Raw genomic sequence first — 21,827 nt, forward strand, 5'->3', positions numbered from 1 at the left:
TATCACCTGTTGCCTTTCTGGAAATGATAGCCATTTGATGTGAAGACATGGTTTCACTGAAATAATGCAAAAGTATTGCATACAATTTAAGTAGTCTGTTGTTATGCAGTAAAACAGTAAAAGACTGAAACCACCGACTCAAATTATTTTTCCATTTTACTCCAGCATGCTGCAGTTTTCAAGTATTATCATCCGAACAGTGGGATACGTATAGATAGATGTCTTGAGGGCAAATAAAAATTGTGCATGTTGAGAAAGTTATCATGTCAGTGCAAAAGTTAAGTAAACACCAAAATGTTAAGGCAATATTCACTATTTTTGAAAATAGGTTTAACGACAAGGAGTATGGTCCTGCCATGGTTAGCAGTATGTAGAGCTTTGCTAGCACACATTTTTCAGAAATATGTGAACCTACCAGTACTTGTGTTTATGTTGGTTCTTTAGTGTTCCTAATGCTGCTCATACATGATATACCATATTAAGAACAGTTAAAATTGTCCAGTAAAAAAAAAAAATTGTATTTCTTATCATCTATTTTTTTTTAAATCTTGGATATTTCTAAACACTTTGCTGTAGTTACGTTTTCTGCTTAGAACAAGTTTTGAAGAACTAGCTGTCTGCCAGTGTGCTGATGACTGCACACAAACATTATGGCTCTGGATTGGGGCTAAGCTTAGCTTCAAGTCATTTAAAGTTTTAATGTTTGTAATTGTACCACAAATCAGCATTCGGTGCTTGATGAAAAACCTTCAGGTCTAGCAATGTTTTCAGATTTACAAAGGTGATACACTTCTAATTGCTAACTTATTGCATTGCTGCATACCTAAGCTGCTCTGGAACAGGTTGGGGTTGATAGAGAAGATCAGCATGTAGGAACCCACTGCCTACAGGCTTGTCTTAAACAAATCAGTTCTCTGTAAAATAGTGTTACCATTCTTGGAAGGGCCCTCATCTCTGTGGGGAGATAGAAAGGGCATCTCACCTACTTCGCATGTTATCAGTCCATATCAGTCCAAGCATCCATGAAAAAGTATAGATCCTTTGAAAGTATTTTTGTCTTGTGGCAGTGACCACATTCAAAGCAGTTTTACTGTTATAAGTACTGCTAGAGCTCTTAGCATTAGGATAGACCTTCCACTCTGTAGAGCACTTTTCCTATCACACACTCACACCACTGCTGCTTTGACTCAACAGCTTGTTTTGAATCTTTTTGCATTTTAAAAAAAGAATATGATAGTTTTCCCTTCCTCTCTAAAATATGTTGCTCTGCAGCTTGTAACTGTTAGGATGCCTGGGTCATTGACCCAGGGTTTTTGAGTTTATTATATTATTTATAATTTCTAGTCTTTGGGTTTTCGTTAGAGTCATGTCTTATGGTTTGTCTCTGTGTAATCCTTAGTTGCTGTCTCCCCTGTCTGCTATATCCCCGTGTCCAGTCTGTGTCTGTGTCTGCCCTGGTCCCACATCTCTGTTCCCTCTGTTGTAGTGCCTGCATGTGAGTCTGTGTCTTTTGTTCAGTCTGTGTTATGTGTTTCCTGTTTTACTTTGAAGGTCTCTGTCTTATCTCAGTGTGTTCAGGTTACGCTTCCTTGTCTCGTCGGTTCTGATTTGCCCCAGCTGTGTTTCCCTCCTGTTACCCATTCCCTGATTGCTCCCTCTGTGTATTTAAGCCCTGTGTTTCTCTGTGTCGCGATCTACTGTTTATCTAGCTGTGTGTTCTGTCAGTCTGTTTGTGTAAGTTTATTTTGGATACTCAGTTTTGTTGCTTTTTTGAGTTTAACATTAAAGCTGTTTTGAGTTTAAGTTTTGATTTCCGTGAGTCTGCATTTTGGGTCCTTCGTATCACCACCCCTGCGTGCACACAGCCTTCACATAACAGTAACCTGTCCCTGTTTGTGATTGACTTGTGACTTCTTTGCTTAAATGCTGCCAGCACCACCTCTCTCATGTGTATGTGCTCATAGCTAAATTTGGAAACCCAGAGCTGGCGTATCAAGTTAATAACCAAACCTTCTGTGACAGCTTCGCAGGGTTGCTGATGTTGTGTAAACGGGTAAGAAAATAATTTCTTGGACACTTTGTTAAACCTACTTCACAGTACCCATCACCAGCCTCTGTACATTGTCGTTAGTTTAACTGCCTCCCTTTGTCCCTTTGTTGGTTTCTCGACAACGTTCTGCACCACCTGTTCCCAATGGCCTAATCACTATCCCCAGAATATACTCCCCTGTTTCTCTCCATCACTTCCCAGATTGTCTTTGTACTGTGTTATCCAGGTTTTTCACTATTCCCTTGTGTTCCCACAGTGTTGCTGGTATTTCGTTTGAATTCTTACATGTGTACCCCGCCCCCTTGGTTCCCTTTTTGGTGACATCTTGTCTATTTTTGGGTTTTTGCCTCCTACCTGACTGGATTTGTCTATTACAATGACGGCCCTTGTGCATGATGGTTAGGGTTTTTTTTTTTTTTTCTTTTAGCAAGTGTTGCAGCGTGTGCATCTCTGCAGTCCCAGCTATGGTTTAATGCCCATAGTCATGTTGTCTGTGTATCAGAAAAGCTATGCAAATGGTGACACACACAGCCCCATAAACTGCACAGTTGCTAGATGCTACAACTGAAGATTTTGCTTTGCCCCTATTTGCAGTGTTGATGCTATGCTGTTGGTTATATCATGTTCACTGTACCTCTAGATTTACTGGAAGAATACACATTTTTCTAAAAAAGAAAAAAAAAAAAAGTCAGACTGCTTATTCAAAACCAGTATACACATATAAAAGTGTCATTTACCCTGTAGCTGCCAAAAATCATTTTAAGACTTTATTCTTTAGTGTAATATAAGAACAATGCAAATATGTTAACAGCTTTTCAAGAAAGTTCATGACACCAAAATTAAAAATTTCTATTAGGTATTAAGTCACTCTTCATTCTGGCCAACCTGGCTGACTTTTAGGAAATTCTGTGTCTTGCAGCAACACAGGTGTTACTCGGGTGGTCCGACTGGAATTGTTTATTTATTTTTCTTTTCTCACAAACAGCTCTGCAGAGTGAGAATCACTGATGCCTTAAACTCCAAAAATTAAAACCAGCAGTTCATGAAAGCATCAAATTGAAATCTAAAACTCGAAAGGGAGACTTTGAGGTAGCAGTAGAAACAACATGAATTTTCACATGACATCGAAAAGCATTATATTTGAAAAATGGTTATGGGTAAATGAGGAGGATTTTTTTTCTTTCTTTTTTTTTTAATGACAAAACTAGCAAAACTTTTTAAGGAAACTTTAAAGCCTTGGAACACCCTGCCTGTCCTTGTGGAGTCATGTTTACAACAACAATGATGATGCTGAAAAGGTTTTTTGTGTGTGGGTGTGCGCATGTACTGAACACACATCATTTTATGCAATGCTTCGGGAGAAAGCTGATTAAAGAGTGAATGAGGAAGCTGATTTCCGCCCCACAGCGGGCCAACAATGTGCGGGATTAATCAGGCCCGGCTCCTATCCATGCAGGTTAATTAGGGTTAAATGATAATTAGGACACCATTAAAAAGGCAAACAACCACCGAGGACCCTTAATCCACACAATGCTGTGCTGTTGCAGTGAGGGTTTGTTTGTGGAGGCCTGTGTGTACGAATGAAAAGGTGTTTTCGTGCATTTTATCGCCGATGTTTGTGTATAAATTTATCAACAAGAATTCGGCCTGCGAATGATTTCACCTGTGAAAATGCACGTGTAATGCATTTGATTTTCTGTGTATCCCTTGCATTATTTCTGGCTTTTGTGGAGCCATGAACAACGAGTTCAAGTGGAAAAGATCTACGTCACAGTGTAATTCTGCTCAGTAGGTTCTTAAAATATGATATAAGGTATCTTGAAGTCAAAAGTGCATTTAAAATATTCCATGGGGCTCAAATTTAAATAAAAAAAAATCGAATGATATTGTTCTTTACACATTATATGAAGTACTACAGCACTGAACTGCTCCTGAAATGCTCACCACTGAGAAAATAGAATTATGGATAATACCCAGAATGCTTAGCTCCACAACTGATGACATGCAAATGTGTCTGGGATGACCTGGAACATCCTCTTTGTCCCTACTCAGATACAACAATTTGCTCCCATTTTGTGCTTGCAAATGTGACACAAGATGCTGTGGTGAAAAAATTGGAATTGATTGGAGACTTGGCTAAAATGTCTCAGGTTATGACCCCTGAAGCTTAAAAGCATTTTTCTATATTAGTATTCTGCACCTCACACCTCCTACCTCACAGACGATGTAGACTGCAAATAGAATCAACCTGTGTTACTGTCTTTACAGGCTGCTTTTCTTCAAATTACTCTTTTACTATGATATTAATGATAGTATTTGCACCAGAAGAAGTGAACTAAGCTACTTCCCTAATCAAGACAGAGCTCATGTTTGCATATTTTGTGATGAGTTAAAATTGCCGCTCTGAATGTCCTTCTTGCGATTGCCTTCATTGTCCCCCTGTATGTATTTTTTCACATTCATTGCACTTAATGATTAATGTCACCATCGTGCCGCCCGTGGCAGATAGTGGTAGTATTGGCAGTTGTGGTGTGTTAGTCCCCTGTAGGGTCTCCAGATCTCTCGGGCTGGCAACGAACTCTTTCCCTCTGCAGCACTCAGATGTACACTAGGTAAATTTATCAGTGCAAAACACCCTCGGCATGGCTGAGTGAAAGCGGGAGCTTAGCACTGATAGGGTGGTTGTAAAGTAGCTGTGGGCATTTTATTTCAGCGTATTTTTTATTTTATTTTATTCCTTTCTTGGAAGGTTATATCTGGCGGCCTCCTGTGATCCGACTGCAGCCGGACTGAGTAATTCCTGAGCTGCGATAAGGGCTTGGATAAGCATAATGACGTTTGGAAGTGTGAAGTTTTTGCTCCCTTTAAATGGAGATGGTGATTTTCTCCTCACACCTCTGTGCTTATTTAGAGCCTAGACTATGGTCAGGAATTTCAATAGAGGCTCTTATTCACAGACAGGTTTTTCCTGTGTGTGTGTCAGTGTGCGAGTGCACGCGTGCCTGTGTGTGACCTGCATGCGTTTCTGGTTTTACCACCCATAAGGTGCACATCCTTCCTGACAAGAGATGAACAGGCATACCTGTTGTTCTTTGCTGTAGTTGAAGAGTCCTCTTATCTGATTCAGGACTGGAGTATGCATATCTATATATGTTTATGTGTGTCTGTGCATCTGCAAACACATGTGGCAGAAGGAATCATAATAACAGATATATTACACAACTCTTTTCGTCTTTAAATGCTTTTTATTTCCAGCGTTAACACTTTACTGTAATATAACTTAAAAATGATACCTTTCCTGGTGTTCTTGGTTACCTCTCACAGCTGGTGATGGGATTTCTAATGTGTATGAAGGATGGATTTCTTCAAGAGCGATGTAGCTTCTGAAAAATGAAACCAATCTGTAAATACTTTAAACTTGTATAGTTTTTTTAATGGCCACTGGGGTATGATCCCTCTGATAGCAAGACGCCTTGTTCTGTAGAGGTATATGGGAAAGGTTCAACCCTGACCTCCATAAATGCTTTTCTGGATGACTTTATGATCTTGGTTACTCATTTTGCACCACATTAACTAAACAGGCAAATCTGTTTTGTAAATCTTGATCCACATAGGATTTGCTCATTTGTGATTCATAAGTTGTTGGTCAGTGATCATGCACTCTCTGAGTCAAATTCACCCCTTCGTTGTCGCATCTAGTTTTATAACAGGGTCTCAACAACCTGTGGTTATTTCCATCATTTATAATGTCTATGGTTAAAAAATTAGGTAACTTGGGTTAAATATCTGTAGGTCCAATTCTTTTTTTTCTTTTTTTCCCGCCTGTCCCATTTGGTTCTTTAGCCGTCAGAATTGTTGTCTGAAGACCAACAAGGATACACAATGGATTTATTTTGCCAAATGGATCATCATGGCATTGCCGTATTGGTCCATTTGATCGACCTTTGTTTTTATTATTTATTTTATTTTCAGTTGTTACAGACGGGACAGACATTAGTGAGGGATAGGAAAGGGAGAAAGAAAGAGGAAGGAAAAGAAAAACAGAAGGGGAGAGGGACAGTGAGAAAGGGGGGAAGAAAAAATATCTCCGGGATCACCTGTTGAGAGAAAAAGAATAGAAAACAAGCAAAAAAAACAAAACAATGCAACATACTATACACAACACCATCGCATTAATCTAGCTAAGTGTAAACAGCAGTAAATACTAAATATTGAATGTTGTTGTGCAGCACGCAGGACAGACAGCGCACAATGTGCTTTGAAGTAGCAGCCAAGAAAGGTGTGATTTAAGTCTACGAATAGTGAACACCCATGTGCACACCTGTGTGGATCGGCGCGCTTGTATTCAAATGGTTTCCCCATGTAATGGTCTGCTAGAGGATGTAGAGAGCCATAGCCCCGCCCCCCAGGGCATGAAGCAGGCATGGAGGAGATCCAGGCCCCAGACATCCAGAGGCCCCAGAGTGCAAGAGCCCAAGGAGGACCACCGGAGGGGCATCCGTGCCACCTTCATGGGAAGGGCTGAGGATCCCCAGATGAGGGGTCACCCAGTAGCCACCGGGCAGAAGCTAGAGGGGGCTGCACCGGCGTGCCCGCCGGCTCCGCCGGCAGCCAGCTGTGCCAGAGTGAACCGAGCCGCAGGCACAGAGGCCGGAGGCCCGAGGGCCCCCCGCGCCCCGGAAGAGGCCTGACCGAGCAGCAGGCGCCAGGCCCCGCCAAGTAGTCACCGGGAGTGAGCTGGTACATACCTGAGCGCCCAGCCCCGGACACCAAGAACCAACAATGCACCGACCCCTGAGGGCATCAGTCACCGGCAGGGAGTGTGGTGAGGGGAGATAGGCCTCCACACTTTGGAGGGCCTGGGAGTTCCCAGAGAGGTGAAGTCTAAGACCCGACCTGACATATAGACACAGACAAACAGGCACACACAGACACAGACATGCATTCCCACCCTCATGCACACATATACAAACACTCAGCACTCACCAACGCAGGAATAAACGTAAATGGACATGTACACACAATCACACTCCCCAAACATACTCTATACCCCGGGTCCAGGTATCCTCACCCCCAAAGATGGAAACGGCACCCAGACCCAAGAGATGTTACCCTTCCCTCCGGGGTGGAGGCAAGCAGACCGCCCCAGGCTCCGCAGCAGCAGGGAGGCCAATCGGACAGCCAGCATCTCTTCCCAGCCCCCCCGCCCCGATGGCTAGCAGAGAACAGGGGTGTGTTAAGACCCCATACCTCCCTCCTCCCGCTCAAGTGTAGTGTTGCTGCGTGTTGCTCTAAAGTGTATTTAAAACAAGGGAGAGCGTGGTGCTGCTGCCAGAGAGCAGCAGGTGTTAGCACGGCCCCTCCCGAGAACCCTCAATGTCTACATGGATTTAAAATTGAGAGGTGGGCACCGGCGCCAGAGGTAGGTTTGAATACACAGACCGTCTACTGGACGCCGTTAACGTGCCCACCCTCAAGGCCCTATATATATATATATATGTGTGTGTGTTATGAGAGTGTAAGTAATGTGGATGTCTAAGTTGTGAGATAAAATTGAGGCACAGGTGGCCAGAAGAGGACAGAGGGGGGGGGGGGAATGTCTCAATGCATCATGGGAATCCCCCGGCAGCCTACGTCTATTGCAGCATAACTAAGGGAGGATTCAGGGTCACCTGGTCCAGCCCTAACTATATGCTTTAGCAAAAAGGAAAGTTTGAAGCCTAATCTTGAAAGTAGAGATAGTGTCTGTCTCCTGAATCCAAACTGGAAGCTGGTTCCACAGAAGAGGGGCCTGAAAACTGAAGGCTCTCCCTCCCATTCTACTTTTAAATACTCTAGGAACAACAAGTAGGCCTGCAGAGCGAGAGCGAAGTGCTCTAATAGGGTGATATGGTACTACAAGGTCATTAAGATAAGATGGGGCCTGATTATTTAAGACCTTGTATGTGAGGAGCAGGATTTTGAATTCTGGATTTAACAGGAAGCCAAAACAGGAGAAATCTGCTCTCTCTTTCTAGTCCCTGTCAGGACTCTTGCTGCAGCATTTTGGATTAACTGAAGGCTTTTCAGTGAGTTTTTTGGACATCCTGATAATAATGAATTGCAGTCGTCCAGCCTGGAAGTAATAAATGCATGAACTAGTTTTTCAGCGTCACTCTGAGACAGGATATTTCTAATTTTAGAGATGTTGCACAAATGGAAGAACGCAGTCTTACATATTTGTTTAATATGTGCGTTGAAGGACATATCCTGGTCAAAAATGACTCCAAGGTTCCTCACAGTGTTACTGGAGGCCAAGGTAATGCCATCCAGAGTAAGAATCTGGTTAGATACCATATTTCTAAGCTTTTCAGCACCGAGTACAATGACCTCAGTTTGATCTGAATGAAGAAGCAGAAAGTTAGTGGACATCCAAGTCTTTATGTCTTTAAGACATTCCTGCAGTTTAACTAATTGGTGTGTGTTATCTGGCTTCATGGCTCCTCACTGGTGTTGACCACAGTTCTTGTGTGGATCTGTGTCTTTACCTCCAGTTAAGCTTCCATCCATCCATTTTCAAAGAAGCCCAAAGGACTGCAGCGCAGTGCTAACAGTGATGATGTCAGCTGATGTTTTCTTTTGTTTATTAAAAATGGCTCCACGTGCTGTTTCCAGGTCGTCTCTGCTGAACCACATGGCCAGAGAGCATTCCTTCAGCATCGGACTGCCGGACAACATCGTCTACTGCAGCGAGTTCCTCGACACGCTGCAGGACAAACTGGACAGGTACGCTAATCGTTGCTTTTTACTCACAGCGTTAAGTTTTGTTTCGCGCGCCTTTTCATTTTGCTCCCCTCGCTTCAGTCTGCAGTGTCTGTACTGCGAGAAAATGTTTCGAGACAAAACCACGCTGAAGGATCACATGAGGAAAAAAGCTCACCGCCGCATCAACGCCAAAAACCACGAGTACGACCGCTTCTACGTCATCAACTACCTGGTAAAAGCCAGCGACGCGCTCGCCACACGCTTCCACGTCAGGATAAACGAAGCAGTTCTGTAGAAGCAAACGCACGACCTGAATGTATTGTTCTGATTTTAAAGCGTCCTTCCTGTCCTGTCAGGAACTGGGAAAAACGTGGGAGGAGGTGCAAAGCGAAGATGACCGTGAGCTGGCGGATGATGAGGATGAGTAAGTATCCTCGTGTAGCTCTGTGAGGACGGCATTAACTAAAGTGTCCTGATTCGTATCATACAGACTGCTCGGTGTCGTGTTAAAGGCAAAAACCGGGCCGGGCTGCACTTGCGTGTAATACCAGTTTCTACCACCAGATGGTGCAGTTAGTGCATGGATGCAAAAGTTTAAATCGAGTCCATTTCCTCCTCCTCCTCTGATCCTGTGTGAACGTCTGCTCGTGTCATCTCCGTATCGTCCGCAGTGATTGGTCGGACTGGCAGGCTCATCCGGTCTCTGCAGTGTGTCTGTTCTGTGAACACCAATCGGAGACGTTGGAGCAGATCTACGCGCATATGAAGGTACGGGAACGTAGAGGTTTCAGAGAAGGAAAATATCGTTAATGGCTTTTCTTCCCTGAAACGATTCTGCAAAGGATTCTGGGAGAACGGAGACAGTGCACGCTAACAGGAAACGATCTGCTTCCTGAGGTCTCTGCAAACATGTGAATCCATCGTTAGCACAAAACATGGATTTTACTTAAAAAGTGCCCTCACACACAGATGGACCGAAGCTTTTAAAATGAAGCGCCTTTTATTTTGAAAAGTTTCCAAATAAATACATGACTAAAAATAAAAATGTTTCCTCGTCGTTGGGCCTGTGTTTCCACATGCCCGCTAGTTTAGAGACTTATTCATCATGAAGAAAACAAGACATAACAGAACATCTTCAACCAGTTTTTCACTCGCGAACGAGGGAAGTTTTTGGTCAAGAAGCAGCTCTTGGAGCCCCCGCTCCTGTCTCAGGTAAAAATCCTTCAAAGAGCAGCTTCCCCGTAGCTATTTATTAACATGACAGTTACAATACAACACAAGCACCTCCCACCATAAAACCCCCCAATGGTTCTAAGACAAGGCAGTGTGTGTGTGTGTGTGTGTGTGTGTGTGTGTGTGTGTGTGTGTGTGTGTGTGTGTGTGTGTGTCTGTGTGTGTGTGTGTGTGTGATCATAAAAGCAGGAAGCAACAACAGAAGAAGCAGATCTGTCAGGATGCATCTGCAATAAAAGCTCCAGCACAGAGAGGCTGGAGAGGTCAGAGACAAAGTCTCGATCCTATAGACTGAACTCAGACCGTACAAATATAAGAAACACAATGACAACATTCAACAATTAGACTGAACACTCGTGAACAATAAATCAAATCTAGGATTTGACGTCGACTGCAGTCAGATTTTTGTCGTCGATTAAACGTTCTGGTTTAAAGTTGGAACCAGTTTCCCAAACGTGACTTTCTGCTCACGAGTGACGAGTTCACCTGAGAGGCAGAAACGTTTCTCTGCTTTTGTTATTTATCACGTCTGTAACGAGCGCGCGTGCGTGACCCTGACATCTTTCTGTTTTGTGATTATTTTGCAGGAGGCTCACGGCTTCGACCTCCACCTCCTTAAGACCGAGCTCAGTGAGTGACATCTCCGTGGTAACCGAGCGCAGTCTTCTTCTATTTCTTCCTTCTGAGTGTTTCTAATGTTCTGTCCTCCCTCAGACCTCAAGTTCTACCAGCAGGTCAAACTGGTGAACTTCATCCGGCGGCAGATCCATCAGAGCCGCTGCTACGGCTGCACGCGGACGTTCGACTGCCGGGCGGACGCCCTGCGTCACATCGCGGCTGAAGGTCACGTGATGAAACTGCCAGAGATGTCCGCCTGGGACCAGCCGCAGTAGGTTTAACGAAGCGCCTGTGATCCGCAGTTAACCAATGAGAGCGCGGGCTTTAAAGCTGGCGTACAGCAGCTGATGAACGTGGTCAACGCCACAGCTGTTTACAGTATTTTTATCAGCTGATGAAAACGGCGTCCCTTTTTAAGTTGGGACTAATTTGAGCCTGAGCGCTAAACTTCGTCTCGCTCTGCAGGTATTACTTCCCCACGTATGAGAACGACGCTCTCCTGTGCACGCTCTCTGACAGCGAGGAAGGCGACGGTGACGAGGAGCATCGCGGCGAGGAGATCCCGGTCATCGCGGAGGACATCTCTAACCTGAGAGCGCTGAAACAGTCCAGCGTCCTCAAGCAGCTGCTGAAGGAGCGAGGAGGCAGCAGCTAGGACCACAGACGCACACGTGTCGTACGTTTGACTCCAAGTCGTCTCTGACGTCGGCTGAGCTCATGGTGACCACATCCCACATGGCTGGAACGCAGCCAGGCTTGAGTCCGGCCCGTGGTCTTTCCCTCAACTATTTCCTGTACGTCTCTACTTAGTAAAGATAAGAAAGTCGTCTCCACAGCTGGACACGCGGACGCCATGATGTCCGCTGAAACGTAATTGCTCTGCCTCGTGCAGTGAAGCTGAAAAATGCGTTTATTACTCGAGTAAAAATGATTTTCCTTTGTAACTTGTAATTGTTGTTGTCCCCTCAAAAAGGCGTCTCGTGCCTGAAACATCTGTCCTATTTGGCGTTTCTGTTGTTTTTCTGCATCGCTTTGCTGAGCGACACCTGCCGTGTGGTGGAGCCGAACTGCAGCGCGCTCAGAGTTTTCACCGCGTCCTTCGCGTCCAGGCTCACGTTCACGAACGTGCAGCACTGAGGAGAGAAACGAGAGGTCGCTGCAGGAACTCACTGCTGCCAAACTTCCTGTTTTATCCTCATTTCGGACTCTGGCAGGCCGTAGGATATTTTGGACAATCTATAATCTTCTAACACAAAACATACAAGTGTTCACTGAAGTAAACACACAGAGCAGTAGCAGATTTTTTTACATGTGTTTTATTTATTTTCATTTGCTGCTAACTGCCTTGTTTTCATTTGTAGTTTTTGTAGTAGGAAGAACTACAAAATCTACAAATAAAAAAGTGCAGTTAACAAATGTAGTGCTCTGCACTATGTGAACCCCTCAGCTGAATTTTTAGGTTTTTCAGTTCAAGCCAATTAAATGAAATCCAAAAATTCAGCCCCAATAATCAAATGATCCCCTATGAGCAAGCACTCTGGCAACGGTGGAGAGGAAAAACTCCCTTTTAACAGGAAGAAACCTCTGGCAGAACCAGGCTCAGGGAGGGGCGGTCTTCTGCCATGACTGGTTGGGGTTGAGGGGCAAAATTAAATCAAACAAAGGAGAGCACAGCTTATTTATGACAGGTCGGTGGACTGTCGCTGGAAAACATCATTACTGTTTTTAAAGGGTAACTGGTCCACATCCACAATTACAGCTGTAATTGTGGATGTGGACCAGTTACCCTTTAAAAACAGTAATGACATTAAACACTATTCATTTAAGATGAGATGGAATCAAAGTAATTATTTCCAATCAAATGCTGCAAAGGAATATTTTCATGTGACACAGCGTAAATCTTTCCATAAACATAAACAATCAACAATTGTCGATGGGACGTGTGCATGCAAGCACACGCAAGCGATCCCCGCTCTGTGAGGTCATGATAATAATCATGACCTCACAGAGTGGGACATTCGCTTCAGCCGAAAATCTTACAGGCGACCCAGAAAGCAGCTGCAGGAAGAGCAAAGACATATGCGACAACAGTTAAACCTTCTCCAAGTAGGTTTAGACACCACGAACCAAAGGATTCTCTTTCTGTTGTCTGCTGTACATTTCCCACAGTTTGTGTGAGTTCTTCCATCTCTTTGCTCAATTTTGTGTTTTCTCGACTGAGTTGTCTGTAGCTTTGACTGAGTTCAATGTAGTTTTGACTTAGTTCAGTGTAGTTCTGACTGAGTTGTGCGTTTCTCACCCTGAGTCGTGTGTTTTTTAGTCTGCGTTGTGTGTTTCTTTCGCAGAGTTGTGCGTTCATTTCCCTGAGTCGTAAGTTTTCAAGCCTGAGTTGTGCATATTCATGCCTGAGTTCATCTCTCGTACGCTGCAGTGGGTCTGCGTGATCTCCGCTTCCCTGTGACATTTCTTTAAAGGTTTAATGCTCAAAAGTGTCAAAAAGTTAAATCTGTGAATGATTTAAATGCAAAGGTTAGCTTTGTCTAAAACAACTGGCTCCTTCTGATTAAACTGTTAAACGAGCTGCTCTATTTAAGGTCTTGGTGGGCGTGACAGAGAATGTGATGTCGACCGTGACGTCACAATGATCGTTTGAGAAGATCAAAGGATCAAAGGAGCGCTGTGGCTCATTCTGCGCATGCTCAGATCAATGAACGGGAGAATTATTTGTAAATACTTTGCTATCTAACAAAGGTGCTTTTAGCAACAGCTGCTGGTGATTCATCGTTATCAACCCTTAAACTCGACAACAACAAGGCGCTCTCTCACCCAGGAAACACGCAGAGAGAGCGTCACCCTGTAACCATGGCAACCGTAACGCTGCCGCCTGGAACAACAGAACGTAGCTGTCAAACAAAACCCAAACAGTCCTGACCCGCCACAATATGAAACAGGGAAGTACCGCCGTGTAATCCATTTATTTCAACAAAGTAACTGTATTCTAAATACCACCTTTTTAAACGGTAACTGTAACGGAATACAGTTACTCATATTTTGTATTTTAAATACGTAACGGCGGTACATGTACTCTGTTACTCCCCAACACTGCATATGTATTATTTGGAACCCAGCTTACCTGTAAAAACAGACGAACAGCAGGTAACAGGAACTACTCGGTGCACCACTCTTCTTCTAGCGAGGTGTCGGCTTCTGATGCGTAAGACACCGAGCGCCATCTGCTGGCGGAACTTATATTACAGACATTAACAGTAGTTTTCCCCAAAAGAGACTTGAAGCATAAAAATAAAATGGGAGGCTGCAATTTTCATGTATTAATCTATATCATAGTGCCACAGATGCCCAAAACCTAATTTATTACATTAAGTAAATGTGAATGGCTAGAAAAATCAAAATCAAAATATGAAATTCCAAAATAAAGTTTATTAAAAGCCACTGAGGTTACAGTGATCCTGAACTATATGTGCATGTGCTTTGCAGTACATTAGGCAGGTCAGTTCTTTATTAACGAGGCCACATATTACTGAATAAAGTGAATAATATATGGATCCACATCCATAAGAATGCTGAGCTTGCCCCCAGGTGTAGTCCGTTTCCTGCACCTTTGTCACAACAATTCTCCTTCAGGTGGTATAGACTCTGAACAGCTTTTACATTCGTCTTGGTGTTCAGTTGAGTGGTATCCTCTGGAATTCTGTGGAATTCTGTCAGCTCTCACATGGCTTCTCATTTGGCATTCTCAGCCCATGATCTAATCTTCTAAAGTGCACTGAAAAAATTAATCGGTAATGCTCCTGCATTTATTATTTATCAGAAGGGTTTCTGTTTGGAGTTTTTTTTAACCAATATATTGTATGAATTTTTCGTAAGTAGCCCTTGTAAAAAAAAAAAAAAAATGTAACTCATTGTTTGAAGTGTGTAGAGTGTTGTCCATGTCAGACTCAAATCAGTTGCAACATCTGTCTAACGTTTAAAGTGGACATGATACACTCCACTAAAGACTAATGTAAACTGTGGAGCCCTCTTATGAACGCTCATAGATTTAAAACTGTCTGTAAGGCTGGATGTAAGAAACAAGTGTTTAAAGTTCAAGTTTATAGAACATGTTTAGTGCCCTTTTCTGCCAGAACAGAATGTGACATCATGTGGTTGATTGGTTGATTTTGGCTAATACTTACATTAGATTATGTTAGCTAACTAGTGAAAAAACCATTAACTCACTGATACAGTTGAAGGGGATCAGTTTTGTTCTGCACCTGGCTGCAGCAATGATTTTTCTGTGAGAAACAAAGGATATACTATCTGTTTATCCTTTCACTGTCTGTCTCTTAAGCAGATTGTTGTTTGGCTAACTGCACCGAAATGGCAAAATCCACCTGTAACCTATAATGTTAGGGTTTGTAGCACACCTTTTAAATGAGGACAGTAGGGAAGAGAGCCTGATCGAGTCACCAGGTCAACAAGCTTTAAATTAGCCTTTATATATGTAAGGTCATGTTTACTTTAAAGGCAATTGTTTATATTCGAAGTTTTCTGCCGTTGACGCATAATCAAGTAAGGGATTAGCATTACTTATGAAGAAAAGCGACTTTTGCAATGCAAAAAAGCGATCCATTTATAAATTTAGGTTTTGATAGGTTTATTGGGGATTTTCCACAGTGTGTGGAGCCTGTTCTACACCTGTCTCTTAATGCAGTGATAGTGCATCATTGTTCGAGTGTTATAGTGTGTTAATATGGATCTTTTTCACTCTGTGAGCTGCAACAACGTTGTTTATTTCCCTCCAAGTGACAGCTTTAGCAAAACACTAACCATTAGATTTTCACAGGAGTAGCAGTGGTGTCATTCTCTTCTTCAGTTAGCCTTATGACTATGGTTGTGGAGGTGTGCTTAGCTTGCTTCTGTGAAATATGAAGTGGAACTCAGAGCACCTTAACAGCTTCAACACTTATCAGCCTGACACAGAGTCATGTGAAAACTTCAATAACGTGCTCTTTGAGATTCTGCTAGCTGACCTGACTGATACAACTGAACTGAGTATTCAGGTAGTAAGCAGCTGTATGCCGACTCTTTATTACTATTATTAATGTTTTGCTTGTTTAGTCAGAACAATAGGAACAGGGAAATATTTGCCAGTAATGACTCGCTTTAAAGGTTAGCTTGAAAGCAACAAGCTAACCTTTAAATACAAGAGTTACATTATTTGTGAAACAAAGACAGTAATCTGATTAGTTCACAACAAGTTAGAGTTACACTGCTGGTACTGTCTTTGATGAGTGTGTTTAGTAAGTCTGCACTGATGCAGACTTGACTTTGAATGGTTTTATAACCCACTCCCACTTAAGGGTCACTGATTTGAAGCTGCACTTAACCCTTGACATTAAGCTGCAATCAGAGTGGGAGTGTATATGAAGAGGATGCTGAGGTTATATTGGAACTGGGCCTTAAAGTCCACAGTGTGCCTCAGCCAAGAAATTAAAAACAAAACAAAAACAGACTGTAAGAAAGTTGCTCGTTCCTTGTTTGAGGGCATTCCAAACTAGCTGCAAGGCAGGCATTATGCAAATATTTCACACAGTGACATAAGTAATAGAAGAAAAGCCTAGACTACACACAATGTGTTTAAGGCAGTTCAGCTGCAGTGTTTTCTGTAAGAGAGTATAACTTGCTTTAGCATAGACTTTGTTACTTTATAGACCTTTCAAACATACACACAAGCTATATAAGAAGCTGAAGGAAAGGAGAAAACTGAACTACAAACTAAACCAAACCAGTTAGTCCATCAGAAGAATATGAATATATACAAAAGAATGAACTTTCTCATCATTCGGGTATTCATTTGAATTAATTACTGAAAACTGTGGCACAGCAGAGATCAAAGACAAATGTGGGGCTTCTGTTTTTGGCACCTTTGCATTTTGCCTATGGAAACCCAATAAATGGCATTTTCTACTTCTACTACTTTGGGTGGATGCTGTGTTAGTCTGATGAGTCCTAATGCAGAATGCAGCTGCAGCAGCAGTTAGCCATAAAAGCATCAACATGACTCATAAAAGTTTTTTTCTAATAGGTAAGTGTATTACAGTCATTCGTACAAACATGCTGTTTACCTAAGTGCAGTGAATCACATTCTGACTGTCATGTTGTGTAGCAATATGACAGTCAGAGACCATAAAAAGTAAATAATATTTGATTACTTCAAGCAGCTATGAGCAAAATAATAGAAGAAGAAGGTAATTGTAGAATACTGATGACTGACATGTGACCTGATAGGAAATACATTAGAGTGGCAACCAGCACCAGGAACATCCAGTGATCAGCTGTTCAGCTTCAAAGCAACGTGTAACAAATGAATCACTACCATTGGGTATACAGCTTAAGAATCACCAGTTAACCTAGCCCCATCCATGTCTTTTGGAGGAAGCCAGAGTTCACAGAGAGATTGTGCAAACTCCACACAAAAAGATCCCTGACTGAGTCAAACCCCGGACCTTCTTACTGTGATGTGACCATGCTAACCACCGTGGCGCACCACAATCCATTATTTCCTTAAAAAAACATAAAACAAAAAAAAAATTAGAGAAAGAAACACCCCTTCAATTTAAAGTAGTTTTCTGCCTTGTGCCTTTTTGCAGAGCATTGTGCCTTACTGGAACAGTTGCACAAGAGAAATCACTTGACTTTGATAAAATATGTGGGGCAGTGAAAGAGGAAAAGCAGGGGAGAGGAAACAGAAGCAATTTTATGGTTTAAGTGGGGGGAGGAGAGCTGGAGAACAGCTGAGTGATGTGCACGACTGTGGATGTTTTGCCCCATGTGCACTGATTGAGGTTGAGGTCAAAACACACAGGAATGATTACCAACATGGAAAATAAATCAAACGCCCCTTTCACAGCAACAACTGAGAGTTGCTGGCATTTCGCTCTGTTATTATAATTGCCAGGTCTACTTTAGGTGCACGATCATGCTAAATGATGTTAGGCCTTTAGTGACTCGGAAGCCCCTGGTCAGAGGTAGTGAGTCCTTGCTTGGAATGATACTGAGGAACTTCAAACCATCTGCAATCTGCAACAGGGTGGTGGGGGATACACTAGAAGTGCCAGATATCACTACATGTCTATAAATGAATCCTTTATTGCATCTGCAGCTTACAAAATCCGACCCGTTTCTGCTCATTTTTGTGTAGCCCAGTTAACCTATGCTTGTTAGATTGTTTATTTCAGGATGTGGAGAGGCTTTGGATTTATATTTCATTCATAATAACTACATGAATATTAGATATGCTGTTTTAGAATATATACCATTAAAGATCATATTAAAGATGTGATCTTTTTAGATGGTCTTAGGTTGAACCTTTGGGCAGCTGTCATTCATCCCTGTCAACTATTTGTGTTACATGACTTGGGAAGTTAATTGGAGTTGGGGAGGGTTCAAAAGGTTGCTAGAAAACATTGTAGCTGCTGATCCTTAGTGGACCTTAATCCTCAGCCTTCTCAGTGAAGGACATGGGGCATTCTCTTCTGTCACACATGAAAGTCAGCTTTTCATTTCGTTGTAATAAGTAAGTAAGTAAGTATGAGTTTCTGAACTTAATCTCGAAGTTTCTGCTGTTCTTGGCAGCGGGTTATTTTTCGTTTTACCTCCTGTAATCTCCGGAAGGACGTTTTGTTTTTGGTAGCACTTCAATGCATGCGTGTCATTCTGTCTGTAGATAGCTGATAGCTGAAAAAGTTTTGAATTAATTCCGATAAAACTTTGCAGGGGTGTAAGGTGTCGTTACTTAACAATCCATTAAAATTTGGCTTACATCCACCAATGTCTTTATGGTCTTCAGTGATTTGATGGGAGAAAACTGACAAAAAGGCCTTATAAACTACAATTGTTACAAGTGTGCTGTCAGCATATAGAAAGTACAGTGTAAGGATTTAAAAAACCACGTCACATTTGACCCCTGACTTCTCATCAAGGTCAATAGATTGATCTGAAGGTCAAAGTGATAATAATGCTATGGAGAGTTATTTAAAACTATGTTTCTCACTTCCATTGTTTGTACTGACAACATATAGGCATATGGGGAGTGACATATCATGTTAGTTTGGACCTCTGACCTTTTCTTCAAAGTCATATAAGGTCAAATGTTCATAAAATGTCTATTATTATTAACATTTAGGGAATGGTACTGGCATATGGGAATTCAAACTAGCACATTATAGTTTCCATCCAAATATCATGTCACACCTGATCTCTGATTTCACTTTTATATTTCACATCTGCCTTTCTTTCCAGTTGACCCCAAAATGTATGATGTATTGCCTAGAGAAAGGGAATGAGTTGAGTTAGTTAGAAATACAATGCAGTTTAATATATAATAAGCTCAAGTTATTCCTGTCCAGTTATTTACAAATCAATACCTATTATCCATTATCTTTGTATATAATTTTTATATACAAAATACAATATTATTCCCTTTAAAGTAAATACTGCCCAGAGAGTTAGCTGCCTTGGGGTAGGTTTGCATTCTCTGAGTGCTTCCTCTTTTCTGATATAGATTCTTTTTTTTCCTGGAAATTTTGTTGTCGTATGAACCATTTGGCATGGCTCTTTAGAACAAAGCATTGAAGCATTTTCTGCCTTTTCGCTAAATTGGACCACAGGTCAAACTGGCTGCATTTGCTGTCTGAATTGGTTTGCTTTGATTCACCTCATTCAGAGCATCCACTCAGAGTGCATTGAATGCCCTGAAGTATTGATTGAATTAGACAAAGAACCCTCATGAGGAGAAAAAAGACAGAATGCAATCATATTCCCATTAGTGGCAGACTGAATGGGAGAAGCGTGTGCTGGCCTTTTCTTCTAGCCTTCCTTGTTCAGCATTAATTACTGTTCATTTCACACATTCTGTTCTTTCTTCCCCACTTTCCTGCAGCCCCCCACCCCACTCATCAGGTTGGTTTCGCTGAGCTACTTTGAATTAAATACTGAATGAGGTGTAAATGGTCAGAATTATTTAATATTGGGCTTCTTGAACCCTTCACTTCAATTTGAAGCAGATTTTAAATTCAAAAGGTTGAGATTAATTTGATGGCTGATGTGCACATAAATCAAGCCATGCAGAATAAGAGTGGCTTCAAAAAGCTACTGTAGAGAACTACGATGAGAATTGTGTTCCATGAGTGCTTACGTAAGGCAAGAGAGAATTGCATCCTTTTATTCTGCCAGTGGCACTTTAAGCTTTTGCCTCAGAGGAAACGTCTTTTTGCGTTTTCATCACTGTCACAAACGCTGCAGATTTCACTTAAGCTTCTGTTTTCCCATTTGACTCATATTCCAAATGTTGTAACAGAAGTCTTTGGTTCTCCAGCGTAACCTTGATCAAGCGCTGATGTGCTTGAGATTTATTTAGCTTAGAGTGTTGAGGTGGAAACCTGCCTGGCAAGGACTAAAGCAGACTGTAAGAAAGTTACTCATTTCTTGTTTTTAAGGCATTTAAAAAGGAGTCTGTCCACAAATGTGTGGCTTCTATTAAAGAAGAACTTGTGTTGTGTTGCGCACAGCTTGACTTTGAGTAACTCTGGCACTGGGGGGGGGGGGGGGGGGGGGGGGCGGAGGATAGGTTAGATAACCAGGGAATTTTCATTATGCCAAGTTTTATCCATAAAGGGTTTACATACACTGGTATGTTTTGCCAGCAGGAGATAATGATATGCACGCATATTTAGTCTGAATTGTCAGTGCTTTCATGTCCTTGGCCTTTATATATTGCAAAACTAACTGCCAGCTGGCAGCTAGCAGGTACATATATAGAACCTTAAATAGAAATGTTTAGCTTCCTTTAACAATCAGCATGGTGAATGATACCTGATTGTCCCTGTTTAACATTTATTGCAGCTGTACTTACTGTTATTTTAAAGCAAATAAGTGTAATGCAGTTTTGCTAAATTACCACAAAATAAAAATCCACCACTAGGTGGCGATGTTTTATCAGAAAGTCTGAGATTAGGCCGCTGCAGTGGAAGGCATTGTTAAATTTCAACAAGGTTCTGGGTTCAGATGTATTTCTGTAAAATTTCTCCCACAGTGGCATCCTTATTATCTAAATGTAACCATATTTAATATTCGCATACAGAGATGAGTTGGAGAGCAACTTGGGGTTAGTATCCTGCCCAAGGATAATTGACTTGAAGACTGGAGCAGACAGGGATTGAACCACCAACCTTCTAATCAGTAGGTGCCCTGCCACCGTCTGTGAGGTTCTCTGTCTCGGTGCACCCATCCTGCATCAGAGTATAGCAGGTGGCACTAGCCATGTCACTCTAAATTGGACAAACAGATACAGATCCTACTGCGAGTGGCTCCAGTGAGATTATTGTTTTCACACAATTATGAACTACTCAGATGCTGGTTTAACAAACAGCTTTAAAACCATATATCAAGATCAGTTAGAAAGTAAGACAAACCACACACTGTATACACAGCACAGCCAAAACTAGCTCTCTATAGACATTACTCAAAGGATATAAACTTAAGTCATCTAAACAGAGGCCGAATCATTTCAAACAAAGTACATAAATGGCAGCCTGGTCTCAGACAAAGGAACTGAACTAAACATACCCAGGCACCAGGGCTGGACTGGGACAAAAAATCGGCTCAGGCATTTTGACTAGAGACCTGCCCCCCAGGTATTAAAGCCATAAAGCCTTTGAATGAAAACAAAGGCTGTGGTGACAGTGATGTTCACTGTCTTTTTGGTATATGTATGATTTCTATACATTTTACGTCAGATAAAAACTTTGGTTGTAAGATTCGGATAATTATTTGTTAAAAGCTAGAAATTTTAAATGAGAATAAGAAAGAAAAGTATTTCTTTGTGTCCCCCTCTCCCTGTTAATGTCCTACCTGGCCCCCTGGCAAAACTTTGCTAGACCCGCCCCTGCACAGTTACCAGCAGTCAGCTACCTAAAAAGGATCCTGGTGTTATTTGTCTCTCAGAAACAGTTCATAACTTCCCTTCAACTCATCCATGTCACCTAAAAGGTAAACCTGTTTCTCCATCACCTGTTCAGCTCTGATGATTCAGTAAGGACATCTCCTGGTTTCATCTTCATGTTTCCCTCTCACCACATATCCAAACCCACATCATGACCAGCAGCTTTTACAGCTGTGACTC

General features: G+C 42.1%; 3 protein-coding genes across 3 annotated transcripts in view; 2 read left to right on the plus strand and 1 right to left on the minus strand.

Moving 5' to 3' along the window:
* The window catches only part of LOC146490325 (zinc finger protein 277-like), a 175,512-nt gene that overhangs the window by 116,262 nt on the left and 37,423 nt on the right, over positions 1-21,827 (minus strand). The gene's annotated exons all lie outside the window — the stretch shown is intronic.
* Positions 1-21,827, plus strand: part of LOC146490328 (uncharacterized) — a 110,918-nt gene that overhangs the window by 84,035 nt on the left and 5,056 nt on the right. The gene's annotated exons all lie outside the window — the stretch shown is intronic.
* LOC146490329 (zinc finger protein 277-like) lies at positions 8,012-13,768 on the plus strand. The gene is made up of 7 exons (XM_085153319.1): positions 8,012-8,815; positions 8,894-9,026; positions 9,151-9,218; positions 9,466-9,562; positions 10,615-10,657; positions 10,742-10,916; positions 11,111-13,768. The coding sequence occupies exons 1-7, from the start codon at positions 8,646-8,648 to the stop codon at positions 11,298-11,300; spliced, it is 876 nt and encodes a 291-aa protein (XP_085009445.1). The 5' UTR covers positions 8,012-8,645; the 3' UTR covers positions 11,301-13,768.

This window comes from Neolamprologus multifasciatus, unplaced genomic scaffold (genome assembly GCF_963576455.1).
Source record: "Neolamprologus multifasciatus unplaced genomic scaffold, fNeoMul1.2 scaffold_14, whole genome shotgun sequence".
Lineage (NCBI taxonomy): Eukaryota > Metazoa > Chordata > Actinopteri > Cichliformes > Cichlidae > Neolamprologus > Neolamprologus multifasciatus.